Raw genomic sequence first — 17,329 nt, 5'->3', positions numbered from 1 at the left:
TTTAGTCATTTTGTGTCTTTTTTAGTAATTTTGTGTCTTTTTAGGTCATGTTGTGTCTCTTATTTAGTCTTTTTGTGTCCTTTTTAGTCATTTTGTGTATTTTTTTTGTAATTTTGTGTATTTTTTGGTAATTTTGTGTCTTTTTTTTGTAATTTTGTGTCTTTTTTTTAGTCATTTTGTGTCTTTTTTGGTCATGTTGTGTCTCTTATTTAGTCTTTTTGTGTCCATTTTAGTCATTTTGTGTCTTTTTGTGTCTTCTTTTGGTCATTTTGTGTCTTTTTTTGGTGATGATTTTCTGGAAGTTCTGGAAAAGTCCCATGTTGCATTGCGACACTCCCACGTGTATTCTGATGTCATTGGCCAAGAAAACAAAAAATAGGTGGAAAAAAACTACAAATACTACAAAACGACATATCCGATTTTCCAGCTTTAATGGTAGAATAACGCAACATCGTTATTATTATTATCAATGATTGGTGTCTGCTTTGGTAGAATTTTCCTATTTTGGATTCTTTATTTTCATTCATTGACTCCCAACATGGAGAACATATACAGTCTCTGTTTCTGTTCCACACAGGTACATAAAGATCGGAGACAAGGAGTGTGAGTACAACCCCAGTTTCCGCCTCATCCTGCACACCAAGCTGGCCAGCCCTCATTACCAGCCGGAGCTGCAGGCCCAGTGCACTTTGATCAATTTCACAGTGACCAGAGATGGTCTGGAGGACCAGCTGCTGGCCGCGGTGGTCAGCATGGAGAGACCTGACCTGGAACAGCTGAAGGTGAGGAAGTCAGAGTATCTCTGGAGACAGAAACATTTCTACCTGGTACAGATATTTAACAACAAAGAGCAGTTTTTCATGGATCTATTTTCATCTGTAATATTGCAGGAATGTAAAAGTGGACCTGGGTAGCTCTTAACATCTATTCTGTGCAGGTTTAACTAATAGAAACAGAGAAAGGAGTCAGATGCATGGCACTTTAACTCAGTATTTCCCATATTTAATGCCATGTCTGCAAGACAGCATGGTCTGCCTTCGTACATTTGCACCTTAATTACTGTGAGAAATGCAGGATCTTATTCTCTTTGTTCACAAGATCAGTTGTTGCTTTCTGTCCCTTCTACTCGTACAGAGTTGGGTCAAAGGGCATTTGTTTACTCTGCACCTTATGCTGGAATATGCTCCAGAAAGAATGGAAACGAACTGACTTTGTTTCTTTGAGCACTTTTAAATCCAAACTAAGAGTTATTGAGGCCAATTCCACAACATGCATTTGTTTCTCATGACGTGTTTAAGGTCTGTGTTTTATGTAAATATGTAACTGTATTTTGTGTTTGCTGCCTCTTGGCCAGGGCTCCCTTAAAGAAAAAGAGGTTCTTAATCTCAATGGGATATTCCCTGCTTAAATAAAGGTTAAAAAAAAAAAAAAAACATGACTAGAAGCTGAAGATCTGAGCTCTTTGATTCCAAAACAATCAGCTGGGGCCTTTGATTAACAGCAACCTAAGTTAATGTGTGATAGTGATCTGGCTTTGGGCCCCTCACTGAGGGAGACCAACAAGATCTCCAACCTGAACCACAGAATAGACCATTTTTTTAATACCACCATAACAACTCATATGTTTTGTAGCTCACAGCACTGCAAAGCGTTCTAAAAATAGCACACACGTCACGATTCACGGTTGTAAAAAAGGCTGCAGTTTCTGTGAATTTAGGCGACAAAACCACTGACCTTAGTTTGGGGCAAAAAACGTCCTGGTTAGGCGTTATAAAAGACAGTTTAACCCTTTGATGCACAACATGGTCAAAAATTACCCGCATTCATTCCCCATGTTATTTAATGCTGCTGTGTGTTTCTGTACTCCAACTTCAACTTATTTTATGATTTAATATTTCAAGTATTATTTAAATATCTTGTTTTTGATAACAACAGATCATTATTTCCATTTTGCCTCTCATACTTTATAAATAAAAAACCTTTTTGTATTATTACATAGCTAACTACTTGGCTAAGTAGCTTGCGACGCTAACTACTTCTCTTAGCAAGCGAAATACTTAGCCAAGAAGTTAGTTAAGTAGTTAGCTTACCAAGCTACTTAGCTAAATACTTAGCAAAGAAGTTAGCTAAGTAGTTAGCTTAACAAGCTACTTAGCGAAATGCTTAACCAAGAAGTTAGCTAGGTAGTTAGCTTAACAAGCTACTTAGCTAAATACTTAGCCAAGAACTTAGTTAAGTAGTTAACTTAACAAGCTACTAAGCTAAAAAAAAAATGGATATGGATCATTTTTGACCCATGTTGTGCATTAAAAGGATAGTGACACAAAAAGGGATTTTATTCAAAAATAAATAAAGGAAAACATAAAAATTAGGATGCATGATGATCAAAAACAAACTAATTGAGGAAAACCTGGAATATTGAATGATGAAAATAATTTATTGCAAAGATATAGAACATAAAAACTCATACATATTGGGTCACTTTAGACCATGTTGTGCATCAAAGGGTTAAACAGTAAATACATTTACGTAAATGCCAGAATTAAGTAGTTACAAGGGTGAACCACGGAAGTAATGTAAAAAAATTAAAAAGTGATTCACAAACTGTGAATTTGTCACTGTTTTTTAATGAGTGCCTGCTTGTTCACTTGGCATGTGTATGTGGAAGGATAAGCATTATTTTGAACAGTTATTACAGCAAGATTTATCATTATCTTGCAGGAGAAGCATATATGTTGTTCGCTGTGCACTGATCTAATAACTTTTTTTCCAGAGCATATGATGCAGAAAACAATTCTTGATGTGATTTACAAAGAGTGTCATCATCACATAGTTTTTCCAGCAGAGTGCTGAAGAAATAAAATGTTCTTTCCTCTACCACCTACAGACTTCACATTGTATATAGTTATTTAATTATTTTTTGATGTCATCAAGAAGTGTGGTTTTTGTGGCACAAACAGAAGTGAAGCTGAACAGACTGAGGATTTAATAGGAAAAACATGACTTACAAACAATGCTGCTGCTGCTGCTGAACAAAAGTTAATTGCTGTAAAAAAAAAAAATCTCTGCACACAACATCTTAAAGGACATTATTTCTGCTCAGCCATAATGGACATCACTTCCTGTACTTACTACAGTTTTACAGCTTTAAATAGAGAATCGAAGAGCTTTCATGGTCTGGTTAGTTTGAAGTATCAATATCTATCTATAAAAGCAAGTGTGTGTGTGTGTGTGTGTCTAGTTCATATCTCTCTGACCTCTGATCTCGTATGTGTCTTGCTCATGGCACGAAGGTGTACATCCTCGATTTTGAAGATTTTTTAATTCATTTTTCAAAATATCATTATTTACGTAGGACGTGTTGCAGCATTGCACTGTTTCTGATCGGACTCCTTTTAGGGGAGCTCCGCCCCCTTTTAGGGGAGCTCCGCCTCCTTTTAGAGGAGCTCCGCCCCATTGTGTGATAGGCCTACACCTGGTCAGTAACACAATTCACTCTGGATTTCCACCCTGACTCATCTCATCTGGAAGTCTATTTAGCCTACCTATCTTTAGGAGTTTTAAAGTGGCTACAAGGTTCGATTTTCCAATAATATTCTAATAGTTTCCAGTGAATATCAATATTCAATGTGTATGTGCTGGATGGTGTGGTACCTTATGAAAAGTTAGTGTTTTATGGAGTTGCAGACGTTGTAGTGGTCTGCATGTAATTCTGTTATTAGCGATTAGCATGCTAAGCAGAGATTTAGCTTTATTCACTTCTTATGTTGCATTACTTTGTAATTCAGGGATGACATTCATGTTGCTTAGCGTAATGCCCATAATCATTTGATATGAGATACTTTCATGCAATATAGTATATCAGCTAATTGGGTTCATGTTAATGTACTTTTAGTGCAGCATACTGCGTAATGTGCTATCTCACCATTAGCATGCTAAGCTAAGCTAAGATTTAAGCCCTTTCTTCTGCATCAGTTTGATCCATTGAAAACAGTTAAAACAAAACTTTATTAACTTTATTAACCCAAAATACACTTTGTATATTAACACTACGCCAGAGTATTACACCTCATTGTACATCCCACTTTCACACACAGCCCCATAGTTAATCTCCCACTATACGAATACACACTGCACTAGTCTTAAATAATGATAGACTATATCAAAAGATAAATTACTTGTAACTGAATGTCATGGAAAGCAAAACGCCACTTATCCTAAATCAAGAAATGAAATTAACTTCTAAAACAATTCTCTGTTTTGTCACAGTTCTGCTCCTGTGAAACTCGTTCATCATCAAGCTGCAGGAATTGTGTAATTGCATCTTGATGTTATCCTCAAGGGACTTTTCTTTTCACTTTTTCCACTCTGATTCATTTATGTTCACACAACCACCTCTCTCTCCACCATCAAAAGAGAAGCAGACAGGAGACATTTAAGGTGTATGTAGATCTGTGTGTGCGTTGTGCAGACTCTCGCCTGTCGAGAGGGAATGACTAAAAAAAGACACAAAAAGACACAAAATGACTAAAAAAAGACACAAAATGACAAAAAAGACACAAAATGACTAAAAAAAGACATAAAATGACAAAAAAATATACAAAATGACTAAAAAAAGAAACAAAATGACTAAAAAAAAACACAAAATGATTATAATAAGACACAAATGACAAAAAATACACAACATGACTAAAAAAAGACATTAAATTACTAAAAAAAGACACAAAATGACTAAAAAAATACACAAAATGACTAAAAAAAGACACAAAATGAAAAAAAAGAAAGAAAATGACTAAAAAAAGACACAAAATGAAAAAAGGACACAAAATGACTAAAAAAAGACACAAAATGACAAAAAAGACACAAAATGACAAAAGAAGACACAAAATGATTTAAAAAAGACAAAATGACTAAAAAAGACACAAAATGACTAAAAAAGACACAAAAAGACACAAAAATGACACAAAATGACTAAAAAAAAGACACAAAATGACTAAAAAAGACACAAAATGACTAAAAAAAGATGCAAAAAGACACAAAAAAGACACAAAATGACTAAAAAAATACACAAAATGACTTAAGAAAGACACAAAATGACTAAAAAGACACAAAATGACTAAAAAAAAGACACAAAATTACTATAAAAATACACAAAAGGACTAAAAAAAGACACAAAAATACACAACATGACTAAAAAAAGACATTAAATTACTAAAAAAAGACACAAAATGACTAAAAAAATACACAAAATGACTAAAAAAAGACACAAAATGAAAAAAAAGAAAGAAAATGACTAAAAAAAGACACAAAATGAAAAAAGGACACAAAATGACTAAAAAAAGACACAAAATGACAAAAAAGACACAAAATGACAAAAGAAGACACAAAATGATTTAAAAAAGACAAAATGACTAAAAAAGACACAAAATGACTAAAAAAGACACAAAAAGACACAAAAAAGACACAAAATGACTAAAAAAAAGACACAAAATGACTAAAAAAGACACAAAATGACTAAAAAAAGATGCAAAAAGACACAAAAAAGACACAAAATGACTAAAAAAATACACAAAATGACTTAAGAAAGACACAAAATGACTAAAAAGACACAAAATGACTAAAAAAAAGACACAAAATTACTATAAAAATACACAAAAGGACTAAAAAAAGACACAAAAAGACACAAAATGACTAAAAAAAGTCACAAAATGACTTAAAAAAGACAAAATTACTAAAAAAAGACACAAAAAGACACAAAATTACAAAAAAGACAAAATGACAAAAAAATCCTCAAGGGACTTTTCTTTTCACTTTTTCCACTCTGATTCATTCATGTTCACACCACCACCTCTCTCTCCACCATCAGAAGAGAAGCAGACAGGAGACATTTAAGGTGTATGTAGATCCGTGTGTGCGTTGTGAGGACTCTCGCCCGTGGAGAAGGAAGAGCTGTTGTTTCAGTGTGTTGATGAGCCGTCACCAGCTGGAGCCGGGAGCTGTCACTGCCGGTTAGTTTACGGCCGGTACATTGTGTGCAGTACAGCAGGTTCCTGGCAGCTGTAAGGCCGACTGTCGAGGAGGAGTAATGAGCAGCAGATAGTTACGATAGCCTCTGTACGCTGTGAATGTAAATGTTCGTAATTAAGTGAAAATTCTCTTGATCAAAGCTGCGGCGCCTAATGATGCCTCTCGCTCGTCTCATCGGCAATCTGTGCTTTTCATGTCAAGTGTTTGAAATGGATTAGCCGGTGGGGCTACTGTACCACAGCAATTAGACAACACATTGACACACTTCCACTGTTTCCTTAAACGCGGCTCTTGTTAGTCGAGGCGAAAAGGAAGATCAGAAATCTCTGTGGCTGACGGCAGTGTCTCCCAGAGATCAGAATGGATGATAATGTGGGAACTCTGTTAACAGGTCAGGCAGATTTACTCCAACACAATCCTATTTGCATTTTGTGTAAAATGATAGAGCTGGATGTAACCCTCTGATATGTTATATTTGCAACCTTTGTTCAGTGTATTGAAAGTAAAAAAAGATTCAAAATCACATTTTATGTCAGACTAAAGGACTAAAAAAGACACAAAATGACAAAAAAAGACACAAAATGACAGAAAAAGATACAAAATTACCAAAAAAGACACAAAATGACTAAAAAAAGACAATAAAATACACAAAATGACACAAAATGACTAAAAAAAGAAACAAAATGACTAAAAAAGGACTAAAAAAGACACAAAATGACTAAAAAAGACACAAAAAAAGGATTTAAAAAAGATACAAAAAGACACAAAATGACTAAAAAAGACACAAAATGACCAAAAAAGACACAAAATGAGATGACAGAATGACAAAAAAACCCCACAGAAGACACAAAATGACCCAAAAAGACAAAAAAAGACACGAAATGACAGAAAAAGACACAAAATGACCAAAAAAGACACAAAATGAGATGACAGAATGACAAAAAAACCCCACAGAAGACACAAAATGACCCAAAAAGACACAAAAAAGACACAAATGACTAAAATAGACATAAAATTACTAAAAAAAAAACACAGAAAACGACAGAAAAAGACACAAAATAACTAAAAAAGACACAAAATAACCAAAAAAGACACAAAATGACAGAAAAAGACACAAAATGAGACAACAGAATGACAAAAAAACCCCACAGAACACACAAAAAGACACAAAATGACACAAAATGACAAAAAAAGACACAAAATGACTAAAACAAGACACAAAATGTCTAAAAAAGGATAGAAAAAGACACAATATGACTAAAAAAAGATTAAAAAAGGACAAAAAAAGACACAAAATGACAAAAAAAGACACAAAATGACGAAAAAAAGACTCAAAATGACCAAAAAAGACACAAAATGACACACTTCCACTGTTCCTTAAACGCAGCTCTTGTTAGGCGAAAAGGAAGATCAGAAATCTCTGTGGCTGACGGCAGTGTCTCCCAGAGATCACAATGGATGATAATGTGGGAACTCTGTTAACAGGTCAGGCAGATTTACTCCAACACAATCCTATTTGCATTTTGATGGTTTTCTGGAGGTTTCTTTGTTTGTGCCGGGCATCTGCAGGCAGTGCTTCGTTGGGACCTGTAGGCTTTCATCCACGGACAAATCAGCATTTTTAATAAGTGGAGAGTTATTTTTAGCCTTATGTCCCCTCAGCAAAATCCAATGGTGAAGTGAAATGTGATTTAATGAAGCTCGTTTAATTAGCATTTCATTGAGATCGGAGGGTAAGAAAAAAAAAAAACAAGATCTGGAACAGTTGTTTTATTAAAACCGTTCATTTAATCCATCCATCCATCCATTTTCCTCCGCTTATCCGGGGCCGGGTCGCGGGGGCAGCAGGTTAAGCAGGGCATTCCAGACGAATCGGAGACAAGGGGCAACCCCGGACACAGCTCTCTCTTTGGTTTTATAAGGACCATATAGCTTGTAGCAACGAACCCGGTACCCCATACTCCCTCAGTACCCCAACACAAGACTCCCCGAGGGACACGGTTGTAGGCCTTCTCCAAGTCCACAAAACACATGTAGACTGGATGAGCAAACTCCCATGACCCCTCCAGGAGTCTCATAAGGGTAAAGAGCTGGTCCGTTGTTCTACGGCCAGGACGGAAGCCGCATTGTTCCTCCTGAATCCGAGGTTCGACAATCGGCCAGAGCCTCCTTTCCAGCACCCTGGAGTAGACTTTCCCGGGGAGGCTGAGCAGTGTAATTCCACCCTCCAGTCCCTTTTTAAAAATGGGAACCACCACCCCGGTCTGCCGATCCACTGGCACTGTCCCAGACCTCCACGCGACACTGAAGAGGCGTGTCAACCATGACAGCCCAACAGTGTCCAGAGCCTTCAGCATCTCAGAGGGAATCTCATCCAACCCTGGCGCCTTGCCACCGGGTAGCTTTTTGACTACCTCTACGACTTCTGCCAGGGATACTGGTGGGTCTTCCCCTGAGTCTTCAGACTCTGCCTCCTCTGCGGAGGATGTTTTAGGTGGATTAAGGAGTTCCTCAAAGTGCTCTCTCCAAGCCCTGCTTTCCCTTCCTGAGTCGCCCGATGGTTTTCCAAAACCTCTTTGAGGCCGACCGAAAGTCCTCCTTCATGGCCTCCTCGAATTCCTCCCATACCCGAGTTTTTGCTTCAGCGACTGCCGCAGCTGCAGCCCTTCTGGCCAAACGGTACCTGCCCGCTGCTTCCGGAGACCCCTCGGCCAGCAAAGACCGAAAGGCCTCCTTCTTCAGCTTGACGGCCTCCCTCACCGCTGGTGTCCACCAGCGGGTTCTTGGGTTGCCGCCACGACAGGCACCGACGGCCTTCAGGCCACAGCTCCTACCAGCCGCATCAACAATTGAGGCTTTGAACATGGCCCATTCGGACTCCATGTCCCCAACCTCACCTGGGATGCTGGAGAAATTCTTCCGGAGGTGTGAGTTGAAGACCCTGCAGACAGGGGCCTCCGCTAGACGTTCCCAGTTCACCCTCACTACACGTTTGGGGTTGCCAGGTCTGTCCAGCATCCTTCCCCACCACCTGATCCAACTCACCACCAGGTGGTGATCAGTTGACAGCTCTCCTCCTCTCTTCACCCGAGTGTCCAAAACACGGCTGTAGATCTGACGATACGATAATAAAATCGATCATCGATCTTTGGCCTAGAGTGCTCTGGTACCAGGTACACTTATGAACAACTCTATGTTCGAACATGGTGTTCGTTATGGACAATCCGTGACTAGCACAGAAGTCCAATAACAGAACACCACTCGGGTTCAGATCGGGCAGACCGTTCCTCCCAATCACCTCCTCTAGGTACCATCATCATTGCCCATGTGAGAGTTGAAGTCTCCCAGAAGAACTATAAAGTCCCCGAGTGGTACCCCTTCCAGGACACCACCCAGAGACTCCAAGAAGGCCGGGTCCTCTGAACTGCTGTTTAGTCTGGCCCCTCCCCTGGGACCACTTTGAAACCCTACCAGGAGCTACTGCTCCCGACAACACAGCTCCCAGGATCACTGAAGCACACAAACCCCTCCACCATGTTTAGGTGGCGATTCTTGGAGGGGATCTTTTGATATATGTGATATGGTCTAATTCCATATCACATTTAATAATATATCAATATATCTTTTATATATTGATATATCGCCCAGCCCTAATAGGCGTTATGTCATTTATTCAACCTCCGAAACAAACTAAATAATGATTTTGACATTTTGAAACACACAGACCTGTAGGCTTTCATCCATGGACAAATCAGCATTTTTTAATAAATGGAGGGTTATTTTTAGCCTTATGTCCCCTCAGCAAAATCCAATGGAGAAGTGAAATGTGATTTAATGAAGCTTGTTTAATTAGCATTTCACTGAGATCGGAGGGTAAGAGAGAAAAAAACAAGATCTGGAACTCACTTATCATTTTAATTAACAGTGAAAGTTGACAGTGGGAGGTGGGGGGTTGCTGTGCAGCACCTTCCTCTCAGAGCGCGGCCCGTAGAGTGAAGTGCTGAATGGCTTTTTGTTGCCGGTAAACAACCCGGACTGATAACAATCACCAGCCTGATAGCGGAGTGTAAATTGGATGTACCTGTTTATATTCTTTGAATGACTCTGTGCTATTATACCTTTAATGAGGTTAGCGTTGCTACGCTGCCGTAAGACGACTACGGGGTGAAAGAACTCTCATTTAACCGAGCCAAGACGGGCTAAGGAGCTTAAAATGTCAAGTTGCCTTTTTGGAGAGAGCCCAGGGGATCAGTCTCCAACCTTTCACCAGAATAACTAGCTCCTGGTCCTCCCTCTGCGCATAAGACTGTGCATGTGTACATACTTTATGTGTGTTTGCTCCGGCACCATTCTTACCCAGACCTTAATGAGAACTAAAATGCTCAACTCAAATTGATGATATACCAACTAAAACTGGAGACAAAGTCAAATATATTTAGCATTAAATGATAGAACTGGATAAAAAAAGATTCAAAATCAGATTTTATTTTGGACTATAGGACTAAAAAGACACAAAATGACCAAAAAAAGACACAAAATGACAAAAAAAAAAAAGGACTAAAAAAAAGACACAAAAGGACTAAAAAAAGACACAAAATGACTAAAAAAAGACACAAAATTACAAAAAAGACACAAAATGATGAAAAAATGACCAAAAAATGACCAAAAAAAGACCCAAAAAGACACAAAATAACTAAAAAAGACACAACAGACACAAAATGACCAAAAAAAATACACAAAAAGTCACAAAAATATACAAATGACTAAAAAAGACACAAACTGACTAAAAATACACAAAATTACTTTACAAAAAGACACAAAATTACTAAAAAAAGACACAACACCAGACACAAAATGACCAAAAAAGACATAAAAAAGACACAAAAAAGACACAAATGACTAAAAAAGACACAAAATGACTAAAAAAGACACAAATGACTAAAAAAGACACAAAAAGACAACATTAACAAAAAAAAGACAAAATGACAAAAAAGACACAAAAGGACTAAAAAAAAAGACACAAAAGGACTAAAAAAGACACAAAATGACTAAAAATGACACAAAATAACTAAAAAAGACACAACACCAGACACAAAATGACCAAAAAAGACACAAAAAAGACACAAATGACTAAAAAAGACATAAAAAAGACACAAAATGACTAAAAAAGGCACAAATGACTAAAAAAAGACACAAAATTACTAAAAAAAAAGACAGGCTAAGGAGCTTAAAATGTCAAGTTGCCTGTTTGGAGAGAGCCCAGGGGATCAGTCTACAACCTTTCACCAGAATAACTAGCTCCTGGTCCTCCCTCTGCACATAAGACTGTACATGTGTACATACTTTCTTACCCAGACCTTGGACCTTAATGAGAACCAAAATGCTCCACTTCTCTAATTACCTTAACAGGGCTGCTCTGTGGCACTCAGTAATCATTTGCCTAAAAAAAAAAAAAAAATGATAGATGTAATATCTCATTTTAATCCCAATTAGAGTGTTCTGCTGACTGGTTAATTGTTTGTTTTTTCCATGCAAGGGTAATTACAAGTACAGTGTGCCAGAGGGAAGCTAATCGTTAAAAACTGACTCATTACCGGGTCCAGTTGGGAATGTTTTAGTGATGATAGCTTTCCCCCTCCAGAGCTCTGAGTCTGGCCCAGTAGAAGGTCACAGTTGACTCACACAGGCAAATGTCCCCGCTTAAATGTCCACCACTCAAAACCATTTTGTGGTTTTTACTCTCGTCTCAAAGCGCCGGCATGTCAGGTCTTTTCTTAAAATGCCACCAATGACATCATTTTTTTCCTGTGGAGTTTTGGAACAGGAGGAAATTCAACCACAACCAAAAAAAAATGACAGAAAAAACGAAATTACTTTAAAAAAGACACAAAATGAACAAAAAAGACACAAAATGACAAAAAAAAAACCCCACAAAATTACACAAAAGACACAAAAAAACTACATTACTTATTAAAGAAGCAAAATGACCAAAAAAGACACATAATTACCAAAAAAGACACAAAATTATTTTTTTTAAAAACACAAAATTACATTAAAAAAATACACAAAATTACAAAAAAAATACACAAAATTACTAAAAAAAACAAATTACTTTAAAAAGAAACAAAATGACCAAAGGAACCCACAGAATTACCAAAAAAGACACACATTTATTTAAAAAATACACAAAATTACCCAAAAAAAGACACAAAATGATGTCCACCACTCAAAGCCATTTTTTTTAATTTTTACTCTCATCTCAAAGCGCCGGCATGTCAGGTCTTTTCTTAAAATGCCACCAATGACATCATTTTTTTCCTGTGGAGTTTTGGATCAGGAGGAAATTCAACCACAACCCAGCAGACATGCTTTTTGCCCCCCGTGTGGGGCCACTGGGGGCCTCATATGGGCATCTCACTGTGGGCAAAATGTGGGCACTAAGGTCAGCAGAGCAACTGGAGGAAACAGATTGAAAACAAGAGGTGACAGAGGCTTTTCAGTAGCAGCCCCCAGACTCTGGAGCTGCCTCCTCCTCGACATCAGTGAAATAAAAATCCCTAAATCAGGGGTCTCAAACTCAAATTACCTGGGGGCTGCTGGAGGCAGTATCAAAATGACCAAAGAAAGACACAAAACTACTAAAAAAAAAGACACAAAATGACAGAAAAAACACTGAATTACTTTAAAAAATAAACAAAATGACCAAAAAAAGACACAAAACTCCAAAAAAAAAGACACAAAATGACAGAAAGAACACTAAATTACTTTAAAAAAGGAACAAAATGACCAAAAAAAGACACGAAATTACTAAAAAAGACACAATTATTTAAAAAAAGACACAGAATTACCAAAAAAAGACACACCATTATTAAAAAAGACACAAAAATTATTTCAAAAAGTAATTAAAGGGACCTTCCACACACAACATGGTAAAGTGCCATTCATATAAAACTCACATTAAACTTTCATATCAAGGTGGGGGCCACAAAATATCGTCACGAGGGCCGCAATTGGCTCACGGGCCGCGAGTTTGAGATCCCTGCCCTAAAACGAGAACCTTTTTTTTACAAATCAAAGCTCCATAAAGTGCACATTTAAATAAAAAAACATCTTAAATAAATATAACCTATGAAATAAAATAAGCCAATCTTTTTGTAAAATAACTATATTTATATGAGAAAAGAATAACGGACATTACAAAAGGACTAAATATGACAAACCCTAGTAAGGGCAGCATTTATAGGTAAATAAAGAAAGAAAAATATTAACTATATCGATAAATCTGGTCTCACAGGAATCCATGAAATAGCCATGGATTTGCTTAACTCAAAATCCGTGAAATAGCCACGGAATCACTCAAATTCCTGTGAAACTGACACGGATTTCGCTACAATTAAACATTGTTGTCTTTTTTTAAGCATAGCTAATATACATGCAGTATAATTATTTATTAGACAGTGTGTGATATTCGATAAATTCGGTAGAAATATGTTTTCACAACCCTAGCACAACCCTAAAATGGAAGAACTACAACAATGATGCTAATGTCGACATAAGTACTGAAGAGAGTTCTAGGGAGTTGTAGTTTTTTTAACAAAACAGGGTTTCCCCTAAAATTGGAAGTTGGAAATACTTAATTAGTTGCTTTCCAGGGTTTTGAGGTGGTGTCAATCAAATTTTTGGCATCAGAATTTAAATATTGTCTTGTTCAATGGGAGATTTTTTATTTTTTCAGCATATCCTAAAACCCCCCCACTCCCACCCCTTAGTGACTATGCTCACATTATAGTCCATGTCAACACCTTCCTATAACAGTAGGTCTCATGTCTGTAACCCTTTTTGTCCCTTAGTTATAATCATTTAAATATGCCCCAAGGTTAAGGTTCAAAGGTCAATATCTCAAAGCAAGAATATTATAGAACCTTCAAATTGACACAAAATGACCCAAAAAAAACACAAAATGACAGAAAAAAAACTAAATTGCTTAAGAAAGAAACAAAATGACCAAAAAAAGACACAGAATTACCAAAAAAAGACACAAAATTACCAGAAAAAGACACAAAATGTCAGAAAAAAAAGACACGAAATGATCAAAAAAGATACAAAATGACCAAAAAAAGACACAAAATTACAGAAAAAAACTAAATTACTTAAAATAGATACAAAATGACCAAAAAAAAGACACAAAATGACCAAAAAATACAGAGAATTACCAAAAAGAAGACACAAAATTATTTTAAAAAGACACAAAATGACCCAAAGAACCCACAAAATGACCAAAAAAATACACAAAATTACAAAAAAAAACTACTAAACTAAATATGACGGGCAGCATTTATATATAAAGAAAGAAACATTTTTAACTACATCAACATATGTGATATGGTCTAATTCCATATCACATTTAAAAATATATCGATATATCTTTTATATATTGATATATCGCCCAGCCCTAATATGCGTTATGTCATTTATTCAACCTCAGAAACAAACTAAATCATGATTTTTAACTTTATTCCACATTCACATGAAGAATAAAAGTGAATACTAATGTTTTAACTATGCTGTGCTGTCGACTCAGGAGTGGGTTTCCCCACACAAAAAAACCATTACCCCACATGGGCAAACCCACAGGAGATGAGTGTGGGTTTGCCCCCCTGCCCACAGTAAACCCACAGTGGGCCCATGTTTGCAGGGAAAGTGGGTAATAACGTCAAAATTCAGAGCCTGTAAGATTTAACAAGGCAGAGGCTCAATTAGTTTTAACAATGGTGTAAAATATTTCTCATCACTGCAACAGGAAATCGTGTCATAAAGAGAGCAATTAAGCAGTGTGATCTCTTAAACTATCTGCTCCCCTGGCGCGATCTGGGCTAAGTATGTCTTTAGTCATGGGAGCATTATGCCACAGGGAGGAGGAGCAGCTCCTCCCCCACTCCCCCGGTGATTACACGGGGGCAGACACACAACTGCTGGAGATGTATCACCGCCGTCTGTCGCTCAGAAAGCCTCAGATATTATAAGTCAGCAGCAACACTGGAGTAGGCAAAACAGCCCACAACCCTGTAATTACAACAACTCACAGGTCACACAGGCTTCTGTTAACCCTGTGGAGTCTCCAAAAGCTCCAAATGACTAAAAAAAGACACAAAATGACAAAAAAAAAGACACAAAAAGAAACAAAATGACTAAAAAGAAGACACAAAATGACTAAAAAAGACACAAAATGACAAAAAAAGACACAAAATGACAAAAAAAAACACAAAATGAGAAAAAAAGACAAAATGACAAAAAGACAGAAAATGACAAAAAAAGACAAAATGACAAAAAAAGACACAATATGACAAAAAAAGACACAAAAAAGACACAAAATCACACAAAATGACTAAAAAAAGAGAAACAAAATGACTAAAAAAAAGACAAAAAATGACAAAAAAAGACACAAAATGACTTAAAAAAGACACAAATGACAAAAAAGACAAAATGAGAAGACAAAAATGACCAAAAAAGACACAAAATGACCAAAAAAAGACACAAAATGACTAAAAAAAGAAACAAAATGACTAAAAAAGACACAAAATGTCTAAAAAAAGACACAAAATTACTAAAAAAAACACACAAAATTACTAAAAAGACACAAAATTACTAAAAAAAAACACAAAATGACTAAAAAAAGACAAAATGACAAAAAAGACACAAAATGAATAAAAAAGGACACAAAATGACTAAAAAAAGACAAAATGACAAAAAAGACACAAAATGAATAAAAAAGGACACAAAATGACTAAAAAAAGATACAAAATGAATAAAAAAAGGCACAAAATGACAAAAAAGACACAAAATAAGAAGACAAAAATGACCAAAAAAGAAACAAAAAGACCAAAAAAGACACAAAATGACTAAAAAAAGACACAAAATTACTAAAAAAACACACAAAATTACTAAAAAGACACAAAATTACTAAAAAAAACACAAAATGACTAAAAAAAGACAAAATGACAAAAAAGACACAAAATGAATAAAAAAGGACACAAAATGACTAAAAAAAGACAAAATGACAAAAAAGACACAAAATGAATAAAAAAGGACACAAAATGACTAAAAAAAGATACAAAATGAATAAAAAAAGGCACAAAATGACAAAAAAGACACAAAATAAGAAGACAAAAATGACCAAAAAAGAAACAAAAAGACACAAAATGACAAAAAAAGATACAAAATGAATAAAAAAAAGGCACAAAATGACAAAAAAGACACAAAATAAGAAGACAAAAATGACCAAAAAAGACACAAAATGACCAAAAAAGACACAAAATGACTAAAAAAAGACACAAAATGACAAAAAATGACTAAAAAAAAGACACATAAAGACACAAAATTACTAAAAAAAACATATAAAATGACTAAAAAAGACACAAAATTACTAAAAAACACACAAAATTACTAAAAAGACACAAAATGACTAAAAAAACACAAAATGACTAAAAAAAGACAAAATGACAAAAAAGACACAAAATGAATAAAAAAGGACACAAAATGACAAAAAAAGATACAAAATGAATAAAAAAAGGCACAAAGTGACAAAAAAGACACAAAATAAGAAGACAAAAATGACCAAAAAAGACACAAAATGACCAAAAAAAGACACAAAATGACTAAAAAAAGACACAAAATGACTAAAAAAAGACACAAAATGACAAAAAATGACTAAAAAAAGACACATAAAGACACAAAATTACTAAAAAAAACATATAAAATGACTAAAAAAAGACACAAAATTACTAAAAAACACACAAAATTACTAAAAAGACACAAAATGACTAAAAAAAGACAAAATGACAAAAAAGACACAAAATGAATAAAAAAGGACACAAAATGACAAAAAAAGATACAAAATGAATAAAAAAAAGGCACAAAATGACAAAAAAGACACAAAATAAGAAGACAAAAATGACCAAAAAAGACACAAAATGACCAAAAAAGACACAAAATGACTAAAAAAGATACAAAATGACTAAAAAACACACAAAATTACTAAAAAGACACAAAATTACTAAAAAAAACACAAAATGACTAAAAAAAGACAAAATGACAAAAAAGACACAAAATGAATAAAAAAGGACACAAAATGACAAAAAAAGATACAAAATGAATAAAAAAAAGGCACAAAATGACAAAAAAGACACAAAATAAGAAGACAAAAATGACCAAAAAAGACACAAAATGACCAAAAAAGACACAAAATGACTAAAAAAGACACAAAATGACTAAAAAAGACGCAAAATGACAAAAAATGACTAAA

The 17,329-nt window shown here is 35.4% G+C and overlaps 1 protein-coding gene across 1 annotated transcript in view; it reads left to right on the top strand.

The window, feature by feature from the left end:
* The window catches only part of LOC131959197 (dynein axonemal heavy chain 9-like), a 252,061-nt gene that overhangs the window by 171,646 nt on the left and 63,086 nt on the right, over positions 1 to 17,329 (top strand). The window contains exon 63 of the mRNA XM_059324311.1: positions 578 to 782. Coding sequence (XP_059180294.1) covers positions 578 to 782 — 205 coding nt within the window. The remainder of the gene's footprint in view (positions 1 to 577; positions 783 to 17,329) is intronic.

Source organism: Centropristis striata, chromosome 21 (genome assembly GCF_030273125.1).
Source record: "Centropristis striata isolate RG_2023a ecotype Rhode Island chromosome 21, C.striata_1.0, whole genome shotgun sequence".
Taxonomy (NCBI): Eukaryota; Metazoa; Chordata; class Actinopteri; order Perciformes; family Serranidae; genus Centropristis; species Centropristis striata.
The sequence above is the reverse complement of the archived record's forward strand: the minus strand, read 5'-3'. Positions and strand labels throughout refer to the sequence as shown.